General features: G+C 47.1%; 1 protein-coding gene across 1 annotated transcript in view; it reads right to left on the bottom strand.

Moving 5' to 3' along the window:
- The window catches only part of ASPG (asparaginase), a 184,646-nt gene that overhangs the window by 95,923 nt on the left and 66,710 nt on the right, over window positions 1-22,013 (bottom strand). Inside the window, exons 5-6 of the mRNA XM_029598056.1 lie at window positions 17,290-17,373; window positions 16,741-16,867 (exon numbers count right to left, since the gene is read on the bottom strand). Of these exons, the coding sequence (XP_029453916.1) occupies window positions 16,741-16,867; window positions 17,290-17,373 (211 nt within the window). The remainder of the gene's footprint in view (window positions 1-16,740; window positions 16,868-17,289; window positions 17,374-22,013) is intronic.

Below are 22,013 nucleotides of genomic sequence, written 5' to 3'. Positions count from 1 at the left end.
CAGGTTCTTGTGGCCTGGTTTGGCCTCTGTTGGAAACAGGATGCTGGGCTTGATGGACCCTTGGTCTGACCCAGCATGGCAATTTGTTATGTTCTTAAGTTTATCAATGGCACACCAAATCCAAGCAACTCGTTTTGACTTGAATGTGCCATACTTAAAAAGTACTTTTAATCATTGTAGTATACTCCCTTGAATTATGTAGATTAGAGTATAAAGTTGATCAGTTTAGAACATAAATTAAACAAAATGATTAAACACTTTCTGAGGCTGGACCAAACAGAGTCAAATGAGCTAAGCATTTGTTCAACAGAGACAAAATAGGAGAAACACCTTGGCACAACTGGCCACATATGCTTTAAGCTTCATGGATCTTTCAGATCCTAAAAGTTACATTCTGGCTGCTTTCAGGATTGAAATTTTAGAGTGTGAAAGCATGCCCCAACTGAACAACAAGTTCTAGAGCTAGCTTATCTTTACGGAGCACTGTACTGCTGTGGAAAAACTCATTTGTCCAACAACAGTGGAGCAACCAGCGAGCCCCAAGACTGTGACTCTTCAAAAATGAAGAGGGCTTTCTGACCGCTGCTGCTACCACAGCAGTAGCAGAGCACCCTTAGGTAATCTAGCTTGCAGTCCACAGATCTATTATATATATTTCAGCTAGGAGGTTTCTTTCACTTGACTGGACTATTAGCTGCATGGAATATTAGGTGGTTTTCTCCTTTAAGATGTTTATAATGTTACATTCAATCATACAGTATTATTAAAGTGTCACAATGCCTTAGATATTTGAAAAACAAAATATAAAACTGAACCAGTCACAGTGTCCCATAACTGCTGAAAACCATAATCACTCTCTCTTCCATTTCACAAAAGTGAGCTGCATTTAGCCTGCATTGCAACACAAGCATGGAAGAATGAGGCCATCCAGATGCACACAGCCATGCACAGGAGAAAACAGCTTTCCTTCACTCATCATACAAAAAAAAATGCACAAGACAAAATGGTATGTTGAAAAAAGGTGCTATATAATAAGAGAAACACTGCTTTAAAATATGGAATTAGGGTCTATTAATCTATAGCCACTTAAAATATTTTGAAAATGATTAGAGCTGGTCTTTTCTTCACACTTGGATTTCAGGTCCTTTGCTCTTACAGGGTAAGAATGCTTGAACCAAGTGAAGGTGTTTCACTTTAGGGCATTTTTGAACTATGCCAGAGTGGGAGGAGCAAAACTATAAGCCAGCTTCAACAGATCAGAAATATCAAGACACACCAGGAACACAAGGCAATAAATACTTTTATACAAATGTTTCCCTTTTTCCATCTACCCTTTACCAAAAGTTAATCAAACACATTCAAGTTGGTTCTAGAAACTGGCAAAATTCTGTTTGGTCAACAACGCAGGTTTAAACTCCTTGTATGAGAAGAGAATTTCTAAATGTGACACCTCCCTAAGGAGTGGTAGCTGTACTTTGCAAGTTATGAAATCAAACAAGAAATGCAACTTTTAATGTTAGCGAAGTTCCACACAAACAGTGCAGTCTTTTAAAGGTACAGACAAGTCATACCAGTACACCACCTGCTTTATTAGTAATCTGGCTGACAGACAAGGGGAGGAGGGCTGAGCCTACCTCTGGATGGGAAAGTAGTACAGGAAAACAAATGCAATAAGTTGCTGTTAATGAGGTTAACTGATGCACACCTTTGGAAGAGAGAGACTGTCCCATATAAATCAGAGTTGCTTACCTGTAACAGGTGTGCTCCAAGGACAGCAGGATGTTATTCCTCACACATGGGTGACATCATTAGATGGAGCCCCGATGCAGAAAAATTATGTCAGTTTCTAGAACTTTTGACTAGGCAGACTGAGCATGCCCAGCATGCCCTACACCACGCATCCATGTGGGGTCCCTCTCCAGTCTTCTATCATAGAATTATAATTAAAATAAAGAATAAGAGAAACCCAACTCTGTGGGGTGGCAGGTGGGTTTCGTGAGGACTAACATCCTGCTGTCCTTGGAGAACTCCTGTTACAGGTAAGCAACTCTGCTTTCTCAGAGGACAAGCAGAATGGTAGTCCTCACACATGGGTGAATCCATAAATACAGGCTACTCCACAACACAAAAGGGGTCCAACAGACACCCAACTAGGTGCCAACGGGCACACCACCACCAGTGCTGTTGGTAACAGAGGGGGAGACAGCCTGAACCCAAACAACAGTCCCTAGGTGGAAGAGTTGGGTTCTACATCTCAAACAAGTTCCGAAGGACAGACTGGCCAAAACTACTGTCGTGTCAGCCATCCCTATCCAGAAAGTAATGAGATGTGAAATATGTGGAAAGAACTCCATGTTGCAGCCTTGCAGATGTCCTCCATGGGAACTGCTTGCATATGGGCAACAAACACTACCATGGCTCTGACAAAATGATCCTGGACCTGACCCCCAAGTTGCAGTCCCACCTGGGCATAACAGAAGGAGATGCAGTCTGCTAGCCAATTGGATAGTGTCTATTTGGCAACAGCAACGCCCAACGCCGCCCAACCTATTCTTGTCAAAAGACATTAAAAGTTGGGTGGACTATGTATGGGATTCTGTCTGCTACAGATAGGCAGCTAACCCCTAGATTCATCAAAATTCTATAATATTGCATGGTAAGAAAAAGGACATGCGTATGGTAATTTTAGAATTACCACACCGCGCACTAACATGGCACTTCACATAGGTAGTATCGTGGGGTGTGGTAAAGTTTTCGTACCCCACGAACTACCTAGATAGGTATCGAGAGAGAGAGAGAGAGAGAGAGAGAGAGAGAGAGAGAGAGAGAGACAGACTATTTATAAGGCCTTCAAAGTAGTCAACTATTTATATCTCTATAGGAGGGCTAGCTAATAGCTCGAGGTGAGGTGTTGGTGGTAGTTTAGGAGCCAGTTTTACATGCAGAGTGAGACATACGAACAGCAAAGTGCACCTCGGTGAAGATTTGACGTCATTTGGCGTGAGCAAAGTCTCACAAAGATGATATTTCTACAGTGTTCTCTCGCCCTAGCTTGATAGTACCCTGTTATAGAGTCCATCAAGCTAGGGCAAGAGAACACTAGAAATATCATCTTTGTGAGACTTTGCTCACTCCAAATGACATCAAATATTCACCAAGGTGCACTGTGCTGTTCGTACGTCTCACTCTGCATGTAAAACTGGCCCCAAACCCTAAACTACCACTAACACCTCACCTTGAGCTATTAGCTGGCCCTCTTATAGAGATACAAATAGTTGAATACAATGAAAGCCTCCCCATGTGCTCTCTCCCTCTCTCTCTAAGCCCAGAAATGGCCGAAATGCAATTTTCAATCTTTAACGCAAATTGCGTTATGGCCTTTTTGGGCATATCGCACAGCTTAACACCAAGAAAAAAGGTGTAGTTATTTCTGGCGTTAAAACCGTGCGATAGCATGCATTATGCTATCGCATGGTGCGATATTGCCCCTCATTTTAATTAATCCTACCCAAAACCCTCCTTGATCCCGCCCCTTCAAAAAATTTGCATTCGCACCGTGCGGTAACACAATTATCGCATGCGTTAATGTGTTATCGCATGCTTTAACGCCATAACACATTTTGATGAATAACCCTATAAGGCTCGCTTGCAGTCCAAACTGTGCAGTACTTGTTCACTTTGGTATGGAATAGGGCCTGGGAAAGAATGTTGGCAGGCCAATGGACTGGTTAAGATGGAAGTCCTTCACCACCTTAGGCAGGAACTTAGGATGCATACGCAAGACCACCCTGTCATGATAAAACTTAGTATAAGGTGGATATGTCACTAAGGCCTGGAGCTCGATGACCCTACACGCTGAAGTGACTGCCACCAAAAATATGATCTTCCAGGTCAGGTACTTCAGGTCAGAGGTGTGCAGCAGCTCAAAAGGCACTTTCATCAGCTGAGCTAACACCATGTTGAAGTCCCAAGACACAGCGGGAGGCCTTAGGAGAGGCTTCAATTGAAGCAGGCCCCACATGAAGCATACAACTATAGGCTGTACAGAGATGCGTGTACCATCTAAACCTTGGTGGTAAGCGCCAATAGCACTGAGATGAACTCTAATAGGGTTGGTCTTTAAACCAGCCTTCGAAAGATGTGGGAGATAGTCAAGCAGATTTTGCGTGGGGCAGGAGAAGAGATCTAGGGCCTTCTGTTCACACCACATGGGAAACCTCCTCCACTTCAGTCCATACAACTTTCTAGTGGAAGGCTTTCTGGAAGCTGCCAGGACCTGAGACACATCTTCTGAAAGATCTATTAGCTGTAGGATTAAACTCTCAACATCCAGGCTGTGACAGGGCCTGGATGTTGGGATGCCGCAGCCTGCCTTGATCTTGTGTGATGAGATCTGGGGAAGTCTCGAAGGAGTGGAAACCACACCTGTCTCGGCCAATGAGGGGCTATGAGGATCATAGTCCCTTGTCCTTGCGAAGCTTCAAGTGAGTCTTCGCCAATAAGTGAATCAGAGGATACTCATACAGAAGACCCATGCCTAATGACAGGCGAGAGCATTAGAGGCTGGTTTGCCATCTGATCTGTGCAGGGAGCAAAACAGAGGCACCTTCCTGTTGTAGGGAGACATGAAAAGATCTACGTCCGGGCTCCCCCAGAGGTAGAATATCTGATTCGCTACCCCTCAGTCCAGGGACCACTCGTGTGGTCTGATGGCTCGACTCAGCCTATCTGCTACCTCGGTCTCTGTCCCGGCCAGGTTCATGGCCCTGAGCACCATACCATGGGACAGAGCCCACGCCCTGCTTCCTGACACAGGAGGTAATCCCATGCCTCCATGCTTGACAACATACCATATAGCTACTTAGTTGTTGGTGCTATGGGAGGGCACCAAGAGGGACTTGGTGATGGAACAACGATGAAAAAACGTGAAAAATGCGAGAAAAAAATACGTTTTCCACGAGGTCAAAAATAGTCAAAGTGAGTTCACTCACATCGAGAAGCTTACAGTGCCACAGAAAAAAAGAGAGACTAGAGAGGGACCCTGCATGGACAGAAGGTGCAGGGCATGTTGGGCCTACTCAGTGTGCCTAGTCAAAGTTCTAGAAAATTTTGATATAAGTTTTCTGCATTGGTGCTCCATCAAGTGGTGATTGTTGGAGATTTTAATCTACCAGATGTAAACTGGAGAATCCCTTCTGCGGAATCTAACTGTAGTAGAGAAATAGTGGATGCCCTGCAAGTGGCTCTGTTCAAACAAATGGTAATGGAGCCTACGAGGAAGGGAGCTATACTTGATTTAGTGCTCATTAATGGAGATAATGTCTCTAATGTCCCGGTGGGTGCCCACCTCAGCACCAGTGATCATCAAATGGTATGGTTTCATATCACTAATACAATACAGAGAAGTCACACAAAGACCAGGGTTTTGTGTTTCAAAAACACGGACTTTGTTGAAATAGGGAAGTACCTGGAGGAAGAACTAGAAGAATGGGAGAAAACGAGAGATGTGGAACAACAGTGGGCCAAACTAAAAGGTGCAATTACTGAAGCGACTAATATACATGTAAGAAAAGTAAAGAAAAGCATGAAACCTATCTAGTTCACAAAGGAGGTGGCTGATAAAATAAGATTTATTTATTTAAGGATTTATATACCGGAAGTTCCTGTATAATATACATATCACCCCGGTTTACAGGGAACAGTAACTATCGCTTCAATTAGCGGTTTACAATGAACATAATTAATCCAAGTAACAGAATAGTATATAATATTGCTAAACAGTTAATAAATAACATGCAAGTTAATAAGTAAATAACATGGTTATCTGTTTGTCAACATGATTATATGTTTAAGTACAGTTCAATATTGATCTATTCAGGAAGATATATGCTGGGGGAAAAACGGATAATATGAGAATGTCTTTCTTCCTGCTCTTAGCTCTAAGGGAATGCTTGTTTGAACAACCAAGTCTTAAGTTTCTTTTTAAATGTCGCGTGGCATGGTTCAAGGCGAAGGTCTGGAGGAAGCGAGTTCCAGAGTGAAGGGCCCGCTGTGGATAGAGCGCGTTTCCTCAGAGATGATTTCGCCGGTTGTGTGATTAGTCTGTTCTGATATGCGCTTCTAGTCGGTTTCATGGATGTGTGTAGCTGAATTTGAAACGTTAACTTGAGCGGAGCGATGTTATATAAGGCCTTATGTATCATCATTAAGGACTTGAATTGGATCCTGTATTTAATCGGAAGCCAGTGGAGATGATGAAGGATTGGGGTGATATGGTCTCTTTTTTTGGCATTAGAGAGAATTCTTGCCGAGGCATTCAGGACCATCTGAAGTGGTTTTGTGGTGCATGCTGGTAGGCCTAGAAGGAGAGAGTTACAGTAGTCCAGTTTTGGGAGTATGATGGCTTGTAGCACCATGCGGAAGTCTCTGTATAGAAGGAGTGGTTTTAGTTTCTTTAAGGTTTGTAGTTTAAAGAAACATTCTTTTGTTGTGTTATTAACGAATTTGTTGAGGCTGAATCCGCTGTCGATGACGACTCCCAGGTCTTTTACTTGTTGCAAAGAGGTATCCGGACTTTGGCTAGTGTTAGGAGGTGTGGGTGGGACATAGTTTTCCGGTGCTATAATGAGGATTTCGGTTTTGTTTGTGTTTAAGACTAGGTTGAGGCTGGTGAGTAGGTTGTTGATAGCTGAGAGACATTTACTCCAGTGTGACATGGCTTTGTGTAGTGAGTCTTCTATAGGGATGAGGATTTGTATGTCATCCGCATATAGGAAGTGAATTAGCTTGAGGTTGGTGAGTAATTGACAGAGCGGGAGAAGATATATATTGAAGAGAGTTGGAGAGAGGGATGATCCTTGCGGTACTCCCCCCTCTTGGATTCGATGGCGTGAGACTCTTTGTTATTTATCTTGACCTTGTATGATCTGTTTTCCAAAAATGATTTGAACCAGTTGAATGCTGCTCCTGTAATGCCAATGTCCGATAGGTGTTGCAGGAGGCACGGGTGGTTTACGGTATCAAACGCTGATGAGAGATCCAGGAGAGCGAGGAGGCAAGGTTGGCCTTTTTCTAGATTAAAGATAATAGTGTCTGATAGTGAGGCTAATAGCGATTCGGTATTCCTAGTCTTACGAAAACGAAATTGGTTTGGGGTGAGGATGTTGTTTTCTTCAAGAATAAAAGAACAGCATTTAAGAAATATAAAAGGATCCCAAAGGGAAGTCACAAGGAAGAATATCTGATAAAACTGAGGGAGATGAAGAAAGTAATCAAGAAAGCGAAAAGTCAAGCGGAAGAAAGGATTGCCAAAGAGGTAAAGTGACGTGACAAAACATTTTTCAGATACATCAGCGAAAGGAGAAAAGTCCAAAGTGGTATAGTGAAATTGAAAGGTGAAAAGGATTAATGGGTGGAGACAGATAAAGAAATGGCAGAAATATTAAACGAATACTTCAGTTCGGTGTTCACTAAAGAAGACCCCGGAGAAGGACCGTCGCTAATTAACAAGAAATTGGAGGAAAGTGGAATGGATGAAACTCCGTTTACGGAAGAGAATGTATGGGAAGAGATAGGAAAACTGAAAGTGGACAAAGCCATGGGGCCTGATGAGGTTCATCCCAGGATACTGAGGGAGCTCAGAGATGTGCTGGCGGCTCCGTTGCGTGACCTGTTCAATAGATCCCTGGAAATGGGAGTGGTGATGAGTGATTGGAGAAGAGTGACAGTGGTCCCTCTTCACAAGAGTGGGAGCAGAGAGGAGGCTGGTAACTACAGGTCGGTTAGCCTCACCTCAGTGGAGGGAAAAGTATTAGAGTTGCTGCTGAAGGAAAGAATAGTGAACTATCTACAAGCAGCAAAATTGCTGGACCACAGGCAGCATGGTTTCACCATGGGAAGGTCCTGTCAGACGAATCTGATAGATTTTTTTTGATTGGGTGACTAAGGAATTGGATCAAGGAAGAGCACTTGATGTCATCTACTTGGATTTTAGCAATGCTTTTGATACGGTCCCACACAGGAGGCTTTTGAATAAAACGAGAAGCTTGGGAGTGAGTCCCAAGGTGGTGGCATGGATAACAAACTGGTTGAAGGACAGAAGATGTGTGATGGTAAATGGAACTTACTTGGAAGAGAGAGCGGTGATGAGCAGAGTGCTGCCAGGGTCGGTGTTGGGACCAGGCCTGTTCAATATCTTCGTGAGTGACATCACAGAGGGGATAGAAGGTAAGGTTTGTCTATTTGCGGATGATATAAGATCTGCAACAGAGTGGACACGCCGGAAGAAGTGGAGAGAATGAGACGGGATTTAAGGAAGCTGGAAGACTGGTCAAAGATATGGCAGCTGAGATTCAATGCCAAGAAGTGCAGAGTCATGCATATGGGGTGTGGAAATCTGAAAGAAATGTATTCGATAGGGGGTGAAGGGCTGATGTGCACGGAGCAGGAGAGACACCTTGGAGTGATAATGTCTAACGACGTGAAGTCGGCGAAACAATGCAACAAGGCGAGAGCTAAAGCCAGAAGAATGCTGGGCTGCATAGAGAGGGGAATAACAAGTAAGAAAAGAGAAGTGATTACCCCTTGTACAGGTCCTTGGTGAGGCCTCACCTGGAGTACTGTGTTCAGTTCTGGAGACCATATCTCAGAAGGGACAGAGACAGGATGGTGGAGGTCCAGAGAAGGGCGACCAAAAAGGTGGAGGGTCTTTATCAAATGACTTATGAGGAGATTGAAGAATCTAAATATGTATACCCTGGAGGAAAGGAGGAACAGGGGTGATATGATACAGACTTTCAGATACTTGAAAGGTTTTAATGATCCATGGTCAACAACAAACCTTTTCAGTTGGAAAAAAATCAGCAGAACCAGGGGTCATGACTTAAAACTCCAGGGAGGAAGACTCAGAACCAATGTCAGGAAGTATTTCTTCATGGAGAGGGTTGTGGATGCCTGGAACGCCCTTCCGGAGGAAGTGGTGAGGACCAAATCTGTGAAGGATTTCAAAACGGTGTGGGACAAACGCTGTGGGATCCATAAAGTCTTGAGGATGTGAATGGAATGAAATGAAGAGAAGAGGCATGGGGGTGGCTTGTGGGAATGATGGCTACTACCCTTATACAATAAACATACACAAGGTTAATGTGACTCCAACATTGCTCTATGCTTCAACAGCAAGAGGATATGTGGGAAAAAATATCTGCATTCACAAATAAGCGTGGGAGTAGCTTGCTTGTTGCGGTGGTTACTACCTCAAACCAAATTAGCCTGATGCTTCCCCTTCATTGCATATCCAATCAGCTATCTGCTTCAATGACAGGGGGAATGAAGAAAAGAGAATTTATATTCAGACAACCAACAAGGACTAAATTGCACAGGCTGGGTAAACAAATAAACGTGGGAGTAGCTTGCTTATTGCGGCGGTTACTACCCCTAACCATTTAGGCTTGATACTTCACATTGATGCAGCTCCAGCACTGCTCTCTACATCAATGGCGGGGGTGGAAGGAAATTAGAACCAAAAAGTTACCAATAAGGGCCCTGACCTCAGCGGTCAGAGTAACAGATAAGTATGAGAAAAATAAGTACGAAAGCTTGCTGGGCAGACTGGATGGGCCATTTGGTCTTCTTCTGCCGTCATTTCTATGTTTCTATCAGATGATGTCATCCATGTGTGAGGACTAACATCCTGCTTCTCCTCAGAGAAAAATGCAATACATGGAAAAAAAAACCCCAAACATCTGACCCTATGGATTTTGATTCTGATTACCAATTAAAGAAGCATGAAGTCAAAAAGTCAGTGTTGTTGAAATGCACCAAGACTGCATTGTGTGATTCAGTATTTCTGTGGCCTCCTCCTTAGAAAGCTGAAAGAATTCAGTACATAAAACTTACATTTACCACATTTTAAACTGAAATATAAAGAAGAAAATTAGGTCTTACCTTAGTTAATTTTCGTTCCTGTAGTACCACGGATCAGTCCAGACTCCTGGGTTTTGCCCCCCCTCTAGCAGATGGAGACAGAAGTTTACAAACAAAAACTCCGCCTATATCTAGGCTGGTGCCACCTACAGTCTGGCAGTCTTACTTAATGTCAAAGCAGATGAAGCCCCCAAAATCACTACAAACGAACTATATACAGGAACCTACCAACCAAACTAACTGCTCAACTATCCCCCAAATGGGACCAGAACCAGAGCCATCGATAACGAAGAAAAGAGACAACAGAGACAGAATGGACAGAAAGAAACCATACCGTCCACAGACCGGATTCTCATACCGAACAGTAGACTCGCCGGGCGGGATTCTGGACTGATCCGTGGTACTACAGGAACGAAAATTAACTAAGGTAAGACCTAATTTTCTTTTCCCTGTACGTACCCGGATCAGTCCAGACTCCTGGGATGTACCAGAGCTACCTTAACTAGGGTGGGATCCGGAGAGTCCCGCTCTGAGCACCCCTGCCCCGAAACCGCCGGTACCCGGTGCACGCACATCAAGGCGATAATGACGAGCAAAGGTATGCAACGACTTCCAGGTTGCCGCTTTACAAATGTCTTCCGCCGAAACCTGACTGCACTCCACCCAGGAGGCAGCCTGAGAACGCGTAGAATGAGCCTTAAGCCCCACCGGAACAGACTTGCCCTGCAGCAGATATGCGGAACCAATGGCCTCCTTCAACCAGCGCGCAATGGTAGTCTTGGAAGCCGCCTGACCGCGTCGAGGACCGCCCCACAAGACAAAAAGATGATCCGATCTCCGAAAGGGGTTCGTCACCTCTAGATAACCTAAAAGGGCTCTCCTCACGTCTAGCCGCCGCAAATCTCGATAATTCGGAAGCGACTTATCGGCCTCAGAAAACGCAGGCAACTCCACAGACTGGTTGAGATGAAAAGCCGAGACCACCTTAGGCAAGAAGGAAGGCACCGTACGAAGCGACACCCCCGAATCCGTAATCCTCAAGAAAGGTTCCCGACAAGACAAGGCTTGAAGCTCCGACACCCTCCTTGCCGACGCCACAGCCACCAGAAAAACCACCTTCAGTGTCAAGTCTTTCACTGTAGCTCCGCGGATAGGCTCGAAGGGAGCGGAACATAAGGCCTTCAGCACCAGATTCAAACTCCACGAAGGACACGGAGAACGGAACGGAGGACGTAAAAGCTTAGCGCCCCGGAGGAAACGAACGACGTCCGGGTGCGCAGACAATGCCACCCCGTGGACCTGCCCGCGCAGCAAGGCAAGTGCCGCTACTTGCACCCTAAGCGAACTGCAAGACAAGCCTTTCGCCAAACCATCCTGGAGGAAAAGCAACACCTCTGGCACCGAGGCCCGCGTAGGCCGAATAGCCTGTGCCAGGCACCATGTCTCAAAGATCGTCCATACTCGCACATACGCCAGAGATGTGGAAGGCTTGCGCGACCGTAACAGCGTTGTGACCACCGCATCAGAATAACCCCGTTTCTTCAATCTACGCCTCTCAAAAGCCATGCCGCTAGACAGAAGCATTCGACCTGGTCGAAACAAACGGGCCCCTGATGTAGCAGGTCCGGCACATACGGAAACCGCAGGGGAGGCCCCAGCGCCAAGTTCTGAAGATCCGCGAACCACGGCCGCCGCGGCCACTCGGGTGCAACTAGAATCACGGGCGACGGGTGAAGTTCGATGCGCCTCAGCGTCCGACCGATGAGGGGCCACGGAGGAAACACATAGAGGAGCACCCCTGTCAGCCAAGGCAACGCGAGGGCGTCGACTCCCTCCGCCCCCGTCTCCCGGCGACGGGCAAAAAACCGCGGCGCTTTGGCATTTTTGAACGTCGCCATCAGATCTAGCACAGGTGTTCCCCACCTGGCACAAATGCTTCGAAACGCCACGTCCGCGAGTTCCCATTCGCCTGGATCCAGCCGATGTCGACTCAGAAAGTCCGCCTGGACGTTTTCCACGCCCGCAATATGCGACGCCGCAATGCATTGCAGATGCCGCTCGGCCAAGCCATCAACTGCCTCGCCTCGGCGGCCACCGGCAGGCTTCTGGTGCCGCCCTGCCGGTTGATGTACGCTACCGTTGTCGCATTGTCCGACAGAATCCTGACGCCTGACCGCGAACCAATGGCAGGAACTCCCGCAGGGCGAACCTCACCGCCCTGGTCTCCAGCCGATTGATGGACCACGCCGCCTCCGTCGAGGACCATACGCCCTGCACCGAGCTCCGGAGACACACCGCGCCCCAGCCGTACAGACTGGCGTCCGTGGTGACCACCGTCCACGAGGGCAGAGCCAGCGAAATGCCCTTGGTCAAGTTGTTGTGACAGAGCCACCAGGCCATGCTGGCACGGGCCGAACGTGGCAGCGGTAACGGCAGCTGAAACTGTTCCGACACCGGGTTCCAGCGGGAGAGTAAGGCCAATTGTAACGGTCGCATATGCGCGAACGCCCAAGGAACCAATTCCCGCGTGGACGTCATAGACCCTACCATTTGTAGATAGTCCCAGACAACCGGCATGGGCTTGTCCAACAAACGCCTGGCTTGACACTGCAGCTTGATTCTGCGCTCCTGCGTCAAATAAACCATGCCCTGACGCGTGTCGAACAAAGCCCCCAAAAACTCCAGGGATTGCGACGGTTCTAGCCGGCTCTTGGCTCGATTGATCACCCAGCCGAGACTCTCCAACAACTCGATCACTCGTCGAACCGCCAACCGACAGACGCTCGGACTTCGCCCGAATCAACCAATCGTCCAGATACGGATGAACCAGACACCCCTCCTTGCGAAGATGAGCAGCCACCACAACCATGATCTTTGTAAAGGTCCGCGGGGCTGTCGCCAGCCCGAATGGTAGTGCTTGAAACTGAAAATGCTGTCCCAACACCGCAAATCGAAGGTAGCGCTGGTGATCCGCGCAGATCCCGATGTGAAGATACGCCTCCGTGAGATCCAGAGAAGCGAGGAACTCCCCTTGCCTCACGGACGCGATGACCGACCGTAGAGTCTCCATGCGAAACCTGGGGATCCGCAAGCACCTGTTGACGCCCTTGAGGTCGAGAATCGGACGAAACGTGCCCTCTTTTTTTGGTACCAGAAAGTAAATGGAATACCTGCCGGTGCGTAGCTCGTGGAACGGTACGGGTACGATCGCGCCCAGGGCTAACAGATGTCGGATCGTGCCCCGCAACGCCAGCCGCTTCTCGGAAAAACCGCCGGGCGACACCATGAAACAAGGCGGGGGCCACCGTGCAAAATCTAATGCGTAGCCGCGATTTATCACGTCCAGCACCCACTGATCCGACGTGATTTTGGCCCACTCCCCTGCAAACTGCATCAGCCTGCCGCCGATCACCGGCACCGGGGCGTGGGCCGGCAGCCCATCATTGTGGCAGTTTCCCGCCCGGCGTTCCGGACCCGGTCCCGGGTCTACCGAACCGGCGCCCTCGAAAGGACTGCGTGTATGCCTGCTGCCTAGCCGCATTGTGGCGAAAAGACGAGACCGCCCCTCGCGCATTACGGGGCCGCCGACCCCCACGGAATCTACCCCGCGTGGCCGGCATCCCCCGACGCGGCCTGTCCTCCGGCAAACGATGGATCTTGTTCTCGCCCAAAGACTCAATCAAATCCTCCAGCTCCTTACCAAAGAGTAACTTCCCCTTAAATGGCAGTGAGCCTAACCGAGCCTTTGACGAAACGTCCGCCGCCCAATGGCGGAGCCATAACAAACGCCGAGCCGAAACCGCCGAGACCATCGCCCGTGCCGAAGAACGGAGCAAATCATGAAAGGCATCCGCGCTATAGGCAATCACTGCCTCCAAACGAGCCGCCTGCTGCGCTTCCTCCGGCGACAAACCTTCGTTAGCAGAAAGCTGCTGGGCCCACCTGAGCCCCGCACGGAGAGAGAAACCGCTACAGATCGCTGCTCGTACTCCAAGCGCGGAGACTTCAAAAATTTTCTTAAGCTGCACCTCCAGCTTACGATCCTGCAAATCCTTGAGTGCCGTCCCTCCCGTTACCGGGATGGTAGTCCTCTTGGTGACCGCCGCCACCGCAGAGTCCAGCTTCGGAATCTTAAGGAGCTCGAGCGCGTCCTCCGTCAGGGGATAAAGCTTGTCCATGGCCTTAGCCACCTTCAACCCCAAATCAGGAGTGTCCCACTCCTTAAAAAGCAAATTGGACACCGAAAAATGCAATGGAAAAGCCGTCTGTGGTCCCCTCAGCCCCAACACGACGGGGTCTGTGCGTCCGAGGCGCGACTCCGGTCGTGGCAAGTCTATCGTCAACTCACCGAGGATCGCCGGGATCAGCGGCGCTAATTCGTCGCGCCTAAATAAACGCACCACCTTAGGGTCATCGCCATCCGACGCGCGGAGACCACTCGACTCACTAGCTCCCTGATCCCCCTCCCCGTCAACGCCACGCGGTTGCGCTTGTGGATCCGGCTCCTCCGGATCCCCAAATTCGGAGTCCGTCTCTGCATCCCCCCGCGGAGCCCCCAAACGGAGCGGGCGTGCTCCCCCCGGGGGATCCGAGACAGGAGAGGGCCTGGTGCTCCGTTTAGGCTCCGGCCCCCGCCCCGAATCCGGCGCTCCCCGCAATCTTTTTCTGGCCTGCCTGCTTGCTTTAAAAGCCCTATGCATTACCAGAACAAACTCCGAGGAGAAGGAGTCAGAAGAGCTGCGATCCGGATCCTCCTCCGGATCGCTCACCGCCGGAGACTGGTCCCCCTCGGAAACCCTCCGCTGTGGGGTCAGTGCAGGAGGAGCGTCCTCCGCTCCCCCCGGTGACGGTGGCGCCGCGCAGCCAGGCCCCGCCGAGCCCAAGATGGCGGATTTTCCCGCCGAAATCGCTGCCTCCAAAATGGCGCCCGTTCCCGCGCTCCGCGGGAACGGACCTACTGCCCCCGATCTGTGTCCCGAAGCCTCCGGCTGCCGCGAACCGGGTCCCGCCGAAACGCCCTCGCCGCCCGAGACACAGCCGGAACAAAGGCTGTCCCGGGAAAGGCGACGGGCCGCCCCGCAGGCCCTGCACACTGGACGCCGCGGCATGCTCCACAGAGGAGCCGAAACAAGACAGAAAAAAAAAAATCAATCCCCACCCGCGGCGCCGCTCCCCCTCCCCCGCACGCAAATGAACCCGAACCGGGAGAGAAAAGAGAGACAGGCAAGAAGAGACAAACAAAAGTTGTTTTTTTTTGTTTTTTTTACCGTTCGCCGCCGGTTCCGGGACCACCTGGGGGGAGTGAACCGAGCTCCCCGGTTTCACCCCCAGGCTAGAACGCTGGCAAGGGCCCTCAGCCCACCCTCAGCGCTCTCCACTCCCCGGAGGAAAAGCCCCTGCGGGACCTCACCCCCCAGGAGGAGACAGGCTCGGACCTGCAGGCACCCCACTGCGGTCCCAGCGTCAAGGAAAGAACAACCTAAAAACACCCTATCTAACCAATCACTTTTTTTTTTTTTTTTAACTAGGCCTCAGCTCAGACTGCAGGTTTTGCACCCTCTCCACCTGCTAGGAGACAGAAGAAGACTGCCAGACTGTAGGTGGCACCAGCCTAGATATAGGCGGAGTTTTTGTTTGTAAACTTCTGTCTCCATCTGCTAGAGGGGGGGGCAAAACCCAGGAGTCTGGACTGATCCGGGTACGTACAGGGAACTATGGTTTCAAGCTCAGATTCACTGACTTTGTATTTTTGTTTTTGATTCAGTATTGTTCTTCCTCTTTTTTTGGAACTAAGGCTCAGATCTGTCATAAGCCTTCATTTGCAACTAATTGGGAATTTTGCCCCTTTTATTATATCCCCTTCCCAAATTACTTTAGTTTAATTATTGCCAAGACAGTCCTCGGCCAAAAAACCTGCAATCATGAGCCCTAAATCTTACTTGGGATCATGACTCTACGATGACTACAACCTCCTCAGTCCTCCCTCCTTTCCTCCCCTCATGCTCACATAGGGGCTGTGTGAATGCTGCCTCTGCAGCATCTTCAGCCCTGGCTGACTCAGAAACCGGAAGACCCGTGCCAAGAATCAAACCCATGTCCCTCTAAACTAGCCTACTTTTTATATTTTAATCTGTGGATCCTTAACTTAAATTGCTCTTAAAAAATACACCATGCATACAACAAAACAATGAAAAAACATTATAAAAAATTAGGTTAAAACAAAGACTGGGGGTAAAGAAAGTTTGTAGAATACCATAGAAGGCCCAAACCTAACTGCCTGTGGGCATACATCTCCTGCAGAAAGGAAATATGCTTCAGCGAAGGCCAAACCAATCAGCAAGTCTGTTTTTTTCCAGTGTACATCTGTGTGTGTGGGTGATCATGGACAAGTTTTGAATCTGGTTAGAATGTACAAGATAGTGCATGCACTTAAATTCAGTTGCCACAATAAAAGGCGTGCATCTCCTTTGCATCATCTTCCAGTTAATGTCCTGAACAAATTATGCTAATACCATAATTCACAGGCTGACTGCAGGAATCCTGTAGCAGCCTGTTAGCATTTGAGATCTTATATCTGCATACTTACCAAAAACAAGTAAAGAAATCCTGAATTTAAACACAAATGTTCCAAAAGCACACCTTGGCAGCGTGTCATAATGCTTAACCTGACAAATTCTGATTTTTATCTAATGTAAGACCATATATAGATGAAGCCAAAAAGTTTTAAACTGCATGAGAACCAACATTAGCACTTTTTTCAATTCTTAAGATAGTTAATATAATCTTACTTGTGGCATAAATTACAGGGCTGCAACTTACTTGTAATATCAACCTCAGCATTTGCAAGTGGAGGCAGGTTGGGCGAGTTGAATGCATTGAAACTCTCAGCATCAACCTTAGTCACCCTGTTTCCCCTGTAGAGTTTATGGTGAAAATACAGGCACACCTGAAAGCCAAGTAAAGAAACTTGTCTATGTTCAACCCAATAATTATAAATTCGCAAACACACAAACTATTATCCACCCCTTCCAATATTCCTTGGCAGTCTTAGAAGGAATTTAAGAAGAATACTAAAGAAATAGGTAGAGAAGTTGAACTGTTGCACTTTATACAAGGGTAAATGTATTATTCTAATGTTAACAACATTAATCTATATAGGTCCAATGCATTTACCATTTACTAAACTATTACACGTGAACCCTTTTGTGCCATTGTTAACAATACAATATTAACTATTTAGGCATGTCTTTACTTTTCTCCAGATTATCTTTGCGCATTGCATTTATTTTAATGGTTTATACAAATAAAACAGAGAAAATGCTTGCATTTCAAATATTTATAAAAGCTAAAAGCACTATAAATACCGACCTCAGGAATGACAAAGTTCCCAGCAATTAGAAGTGCTCCAAGCAGATTATCACGGCCATCATTCCGTATCTCGTATATAGGTACCTATGGAAAAGGATGAAATTACGGGTGAATCTCTGTAGAAAAGCTTCTTTAAAATGTGACTTACTGAAACAAAATACAGATAATAAAAATGAGAACGTGCACTAGATTTCATTATTTTTATGCCCTTATATTTTTTACATGCACAAAACTCAATTAATGAGCATAAATTATCAAAATGAATGAAAAACTGAAAAAAATGTGCCCCCAAAAAAGCAAAAAGAATGATCTGAATAAAAAATTCAGTGCACACATCCTTATAAAATAATAACTATTATACAGAGCAACTCAAAATTTATGCAGACAGATTCGTATCATGGAATTTATTTTTGTTATCAAATGTTGCACACAAATCCTGTAAGCTATAAAAAAAAAGCTGATAATATTTTCCTCTGAATACAAATATGTAATAGACTTAAGAAAGAACATCTTAAAGAAATCACACAATTTTAATTTGTGACCCTTTTATATCATCTCATTTCTGGTCTCATAAAGAATGTGTGTATGTGGGGGGGGGGGGGGGGGAGCTAAATATAAGCAGGTGGTTTCATCTTCCTTTGGCAATAGACGTTATATTCAGACAGGGTCAGTAGACAGGGTGTTAACTATCCTCTGCTCATAGCTTAGACCCTACTCTCAGATCTTAGCTCAGCACTCATCTTTTTGCTAAGTCCAATAGTGCTACTCGAACACTCCCAATCACAAAAGATCAGTAAGAAGACTCGCTGTCCATGCTGCCATAGAAACTCATGTTTGTTCACAACCTTGAGATTTACATTTTCTGAGCTAGCAGAGTCTAGGGCACTTAGCAAGAGGTAGGTTTTTCACTGCTGAAGAAAAGATCCCAGCCAGCCAACATATGACACTATTCCATCTCTTTCTCCTTCTTCCATTCCCAACTACACACTGGGGATGCACTATGACCAGTCCTCAAAGGCCACAAATAGGCCTGGTTTTCAGGATAACCAAATATGAATATTAACCTGGTTCTTAGATTAAATATATGCAAAGATATCATAAACATTCACTGTGGATATCATGAAAAGCAGACTCGTTTGTGTCCTTAAATGTTGTAGCTACAGTTTATAGAAAACTACATGTAAGGGAGACACAGTCTCTTCATGGAGGCCAAAACAGGATTTACGTTCTGATAAATAAGCCATGCCTAGGGTGTCCATACACTTCACATCCAGAGAACAAGCTGAGCCACTCCTTGTTGTACCTCATTGCATGCAGAAAGATGCAATTCTGATCTTCTTAGTGAATAGGAAAATCAGAACTACATCTCCCTAATGCCACGGCATAAAAAAAACAGGATTGGTCCAACTTATGTCTATGGACATGGAGCTATGTACTCAGCCTAGCCATGTCTCCATCTAGAACTACCTCCACCAATGTGCCCTTTAATATGAACAATAGGTCACTGCGGTCTAGAGCAGTGATTCTCAACCCAGTCCTTGGGCACCACCCAGCCAGTGCAGTTTTTAGGATATCCACAATGAATTTATATGAAAGATATATCTGTACACAATAGAGGCATTGCATGCAAATAGATGTCATATAGATTCATTGTGGATATTCTGAAAACCAGACTGGCTGGGTGAAGGATTATATTAAAAATCATTGCTATAGATCAGTGGTTCCCAAACCTTTTTGTTTCTTGGCACACCTGGCACAGGGGTCACTTTGTTGTGGCACATCACTCACTTCCCCACCCCACGGCATCATTAACTCCTCCCTTCTGTCTTCTCCAAACATCATAATCACGCCTCTCACCTGGCATCATTATCTTCTTCCCTTTCCTATCCCCCCATGCCCCTGGCATCATCATCATCTTTCCTCTTCCACCATCTCATCACCTTCCCTCTCCCTCACTCCCTGGCATCATCACCTTATCTCTCCACCTCCTAACCCCCGGAATCATCACCACCACCTTCCTCTTTCCTTCTACCTCTCTCCCCCAACCCCTTTCCTTCTACCTCTCTCCCCCAATCACCTTCCCTCTCCCACCACCCCATCATCACCATCCCTATCCTTTCATTCCCCATTATCACCTTCCCTCTCCCTATGACATCATCTCCTTCCCTCTTCCTCCACCCCTCTCCCTCACTCCCAGCATCATCAATTTCCCTCTCTCACCATCCCCTTGCATCGTTCTCTTCCTCCACTTCCCATGCCAATCACCTTCTCTTCCCCCCCTTGCATCACTTGCCCTCTCTCCCTCATTTCCTGACATCATAATCATCTTCCCTCTCCCTCTGGCATCATCACCTTACTCCACTCCTCTACCCCACTGACATCATTAATCTTCCATCTCTCCCACCCCATGGCATCACCTTCCCTCAACCTCACTCCCTGGTATCATCATCTTCTCTCACCTTCTATCTTTTCTCCCCACCCCTTGGATCATCTTCCCTCTCCCCCCCTCCCATCCTGTGGCACCTTCATCTGTTGCTTTCCCTACTCCATCCCCAATCCTTGAACAGCAAAAGTCTGGGAGTGGGCTTATCAAGTGCTCCTTCTTCCTCCTTTGCCAGCTTCCTTCTGCACTCTGAACTGCACAGGGCCAGCAAGTTTCACAAGCCTACAGAGCCCCGTTTAGTTTCTATTGCAAGGAAGAGCCAGCAGAGGAGAAAGCATGAGCAGCTGCCCATAAGTGCTGCTCTCCCATGCTCCCTGCTGGCGGGAGGACAACCTGCAGGCCAGGAGTGAAAGAGAAAATGCAGCCGCTAAACACCTGCACAACAGCAGCACACTGGTTGGGAAATGCTGCTATAGATTACGATATTCCAGGAGAAATTTTGCATGATTCATTTTGGAAGGTGAGCAGATGCCACATTATTTTCATAAACCTTTCTGCCCAGTCCCACAAGCAGAGGGCAGTGTTGCCATATAGAAGTTATGTATTGCATCCCCCAGTCAGCAAAAGAGTGGTAAGATAGTGGGGGAAGAAACTAAGAATACAAAAACAGAGTCCTTATGAGAGGTGATTTACTCTGGACTCTCTACTAAAGCTCATCTAAATAATAGTAAATAAGAAAACATGGTAGATATTAACAGCCATAGGCATCAGGTACTGGCCCGACCAAATTTTATGTTGCAGCATCCCAGAAGTGCTGCTGCCAGCACACACGACTCTCTGCATTCTTACGCTGATCTTGTAAGATATGTAGATCATAGCAAGAACACGGGTAGTCACATGAGTGCTTATATTCTTGTGTGGCTCTGCATGTCTTGCAAGACCAGCAAGAAAATGCAGACAGCTACATGGTACCAAAAGCAACACTTCCTGGACAGTGTAAGAAAACCTGCAGGTGAGTAAGGAACTAGCTTACTGGGGTGGAGGGAAGCTGGCTATGGTGATGCAAAGTTGGATCCTGTTTGGTGGGGACAAGGTCAAAGCTGGCTAGTGTGGGGAGGGAAATCAAGGCTTCCTATGAAAAAGGGTGAGGGTTGAGGCTGGAGGCTGACTGAGGATGGTTGAGGCTGATTGGCTGTAGAATCAGTTTGAACTGGAGGTTAACTGGCTGGCTACTAATCATAGGGCAAAGAGAGGGAATCAGGGGATACTGGTGCTAGGGAGGGAAGGCCACAGGAGGTGTCAAGTTGAAGACACAAAGTCCCTGTTGTTCTTCTGGTTGGTGAGGGTGGGAGTTATATGACAAAAACACCCCCAATTCTCAACAAGAACAATGACAGAAGGTCAGCAGCTTCAAATTAACATACCCCACTTCCCACAAAAAGAGTATGGGGGCTTGGCTGAAGTGTAGGAGGAGATGTATATTGGTTTCTAGTTTTCCAGTTTTATAATGCATACAAAGTCTTGCTTCTTGGTATTTCCATTTCAGTTTTATCTGCACATTTGTAATTTGTGGTCAACTATTCTGGTTGGGTGAATGACTGTGTTCTGCAGCTGTGACAGAGCTGAGGTATTCTGCTAGCATGCAGAGATCTGTAGTAGTCTTGTTCATTGTATTTTCCCAACAGGAGGTGTATAGCTGTTGTGGGGTTCACTATAATATTTGCAGTGCTGCCTTTTCATAAGTAAAATTGTTGCAGATGGAGTGCTGTGAATTAGTGCTATGGTACAACAAGGTTTGCAACATAAACAGAGTTTTTGCAGGATTTTGCGCCTTTCATAACATGCTTGGAAGTGGAGGGAGTTTGTGCTACTGTTTCTTAGATCAGTGGCTCTCAACCAGCCTGTTGTGTCAAAGTCCCTGCTGAGCCACAGCAATAGCTGCAGTGCCTCAGTGCTCCCCCCACCACCAACATGATCCTCCCCATCCCTCCTGGGGTGCTCCTCCACACCACTTGCCACAACTCTGAAGTAAAAAGCTAGCTTGAGATAGCAAACAGACTCCTCTCTCCAGCCAGCATAGTGAAGCAGATGTGCAACATTTCAGCCAGCAGTTACCACAAACATTTTGAAAACTCGCAGACTGAGGGGCTCTACTAATCTTGAGAGAGTAGCATGGCTTGTGGTGACTGCTGGCTTAAATGCTGCACATGCACGTCTCTCTGCTTGCTGGAGGGATAGAGTTTTCCTGCCACCTCACCAGCTTTTCATTTCCATGGGGGGCATGAAGAGCATCTTTTTAAAACTTCTGCAGTCTGCACTGTCCTCAGTTCTAAGCGAATCA

This window comes from Rhinatrema bivittatum, chromosome 4 (assembly GCF_901001135.1).
Source record: "Rhinatrema bivittatum chromosome 4, aRhiBiv1.1, whole genome shotgun sequence".
In the NCBI taxonomy this organism is placed as follows: Eukaryota; Metazoa; Chordata; class Amphibia; order Gymnophiona; family Rhinatrematidae; genus Rhinatrema; species Rhinatrema bivittatum.
The sequence above is the reverse complement of the archived record's forward strand: the minus strand, read 5'-3'. Positions and strand labels throughout refer to the sequence as shown.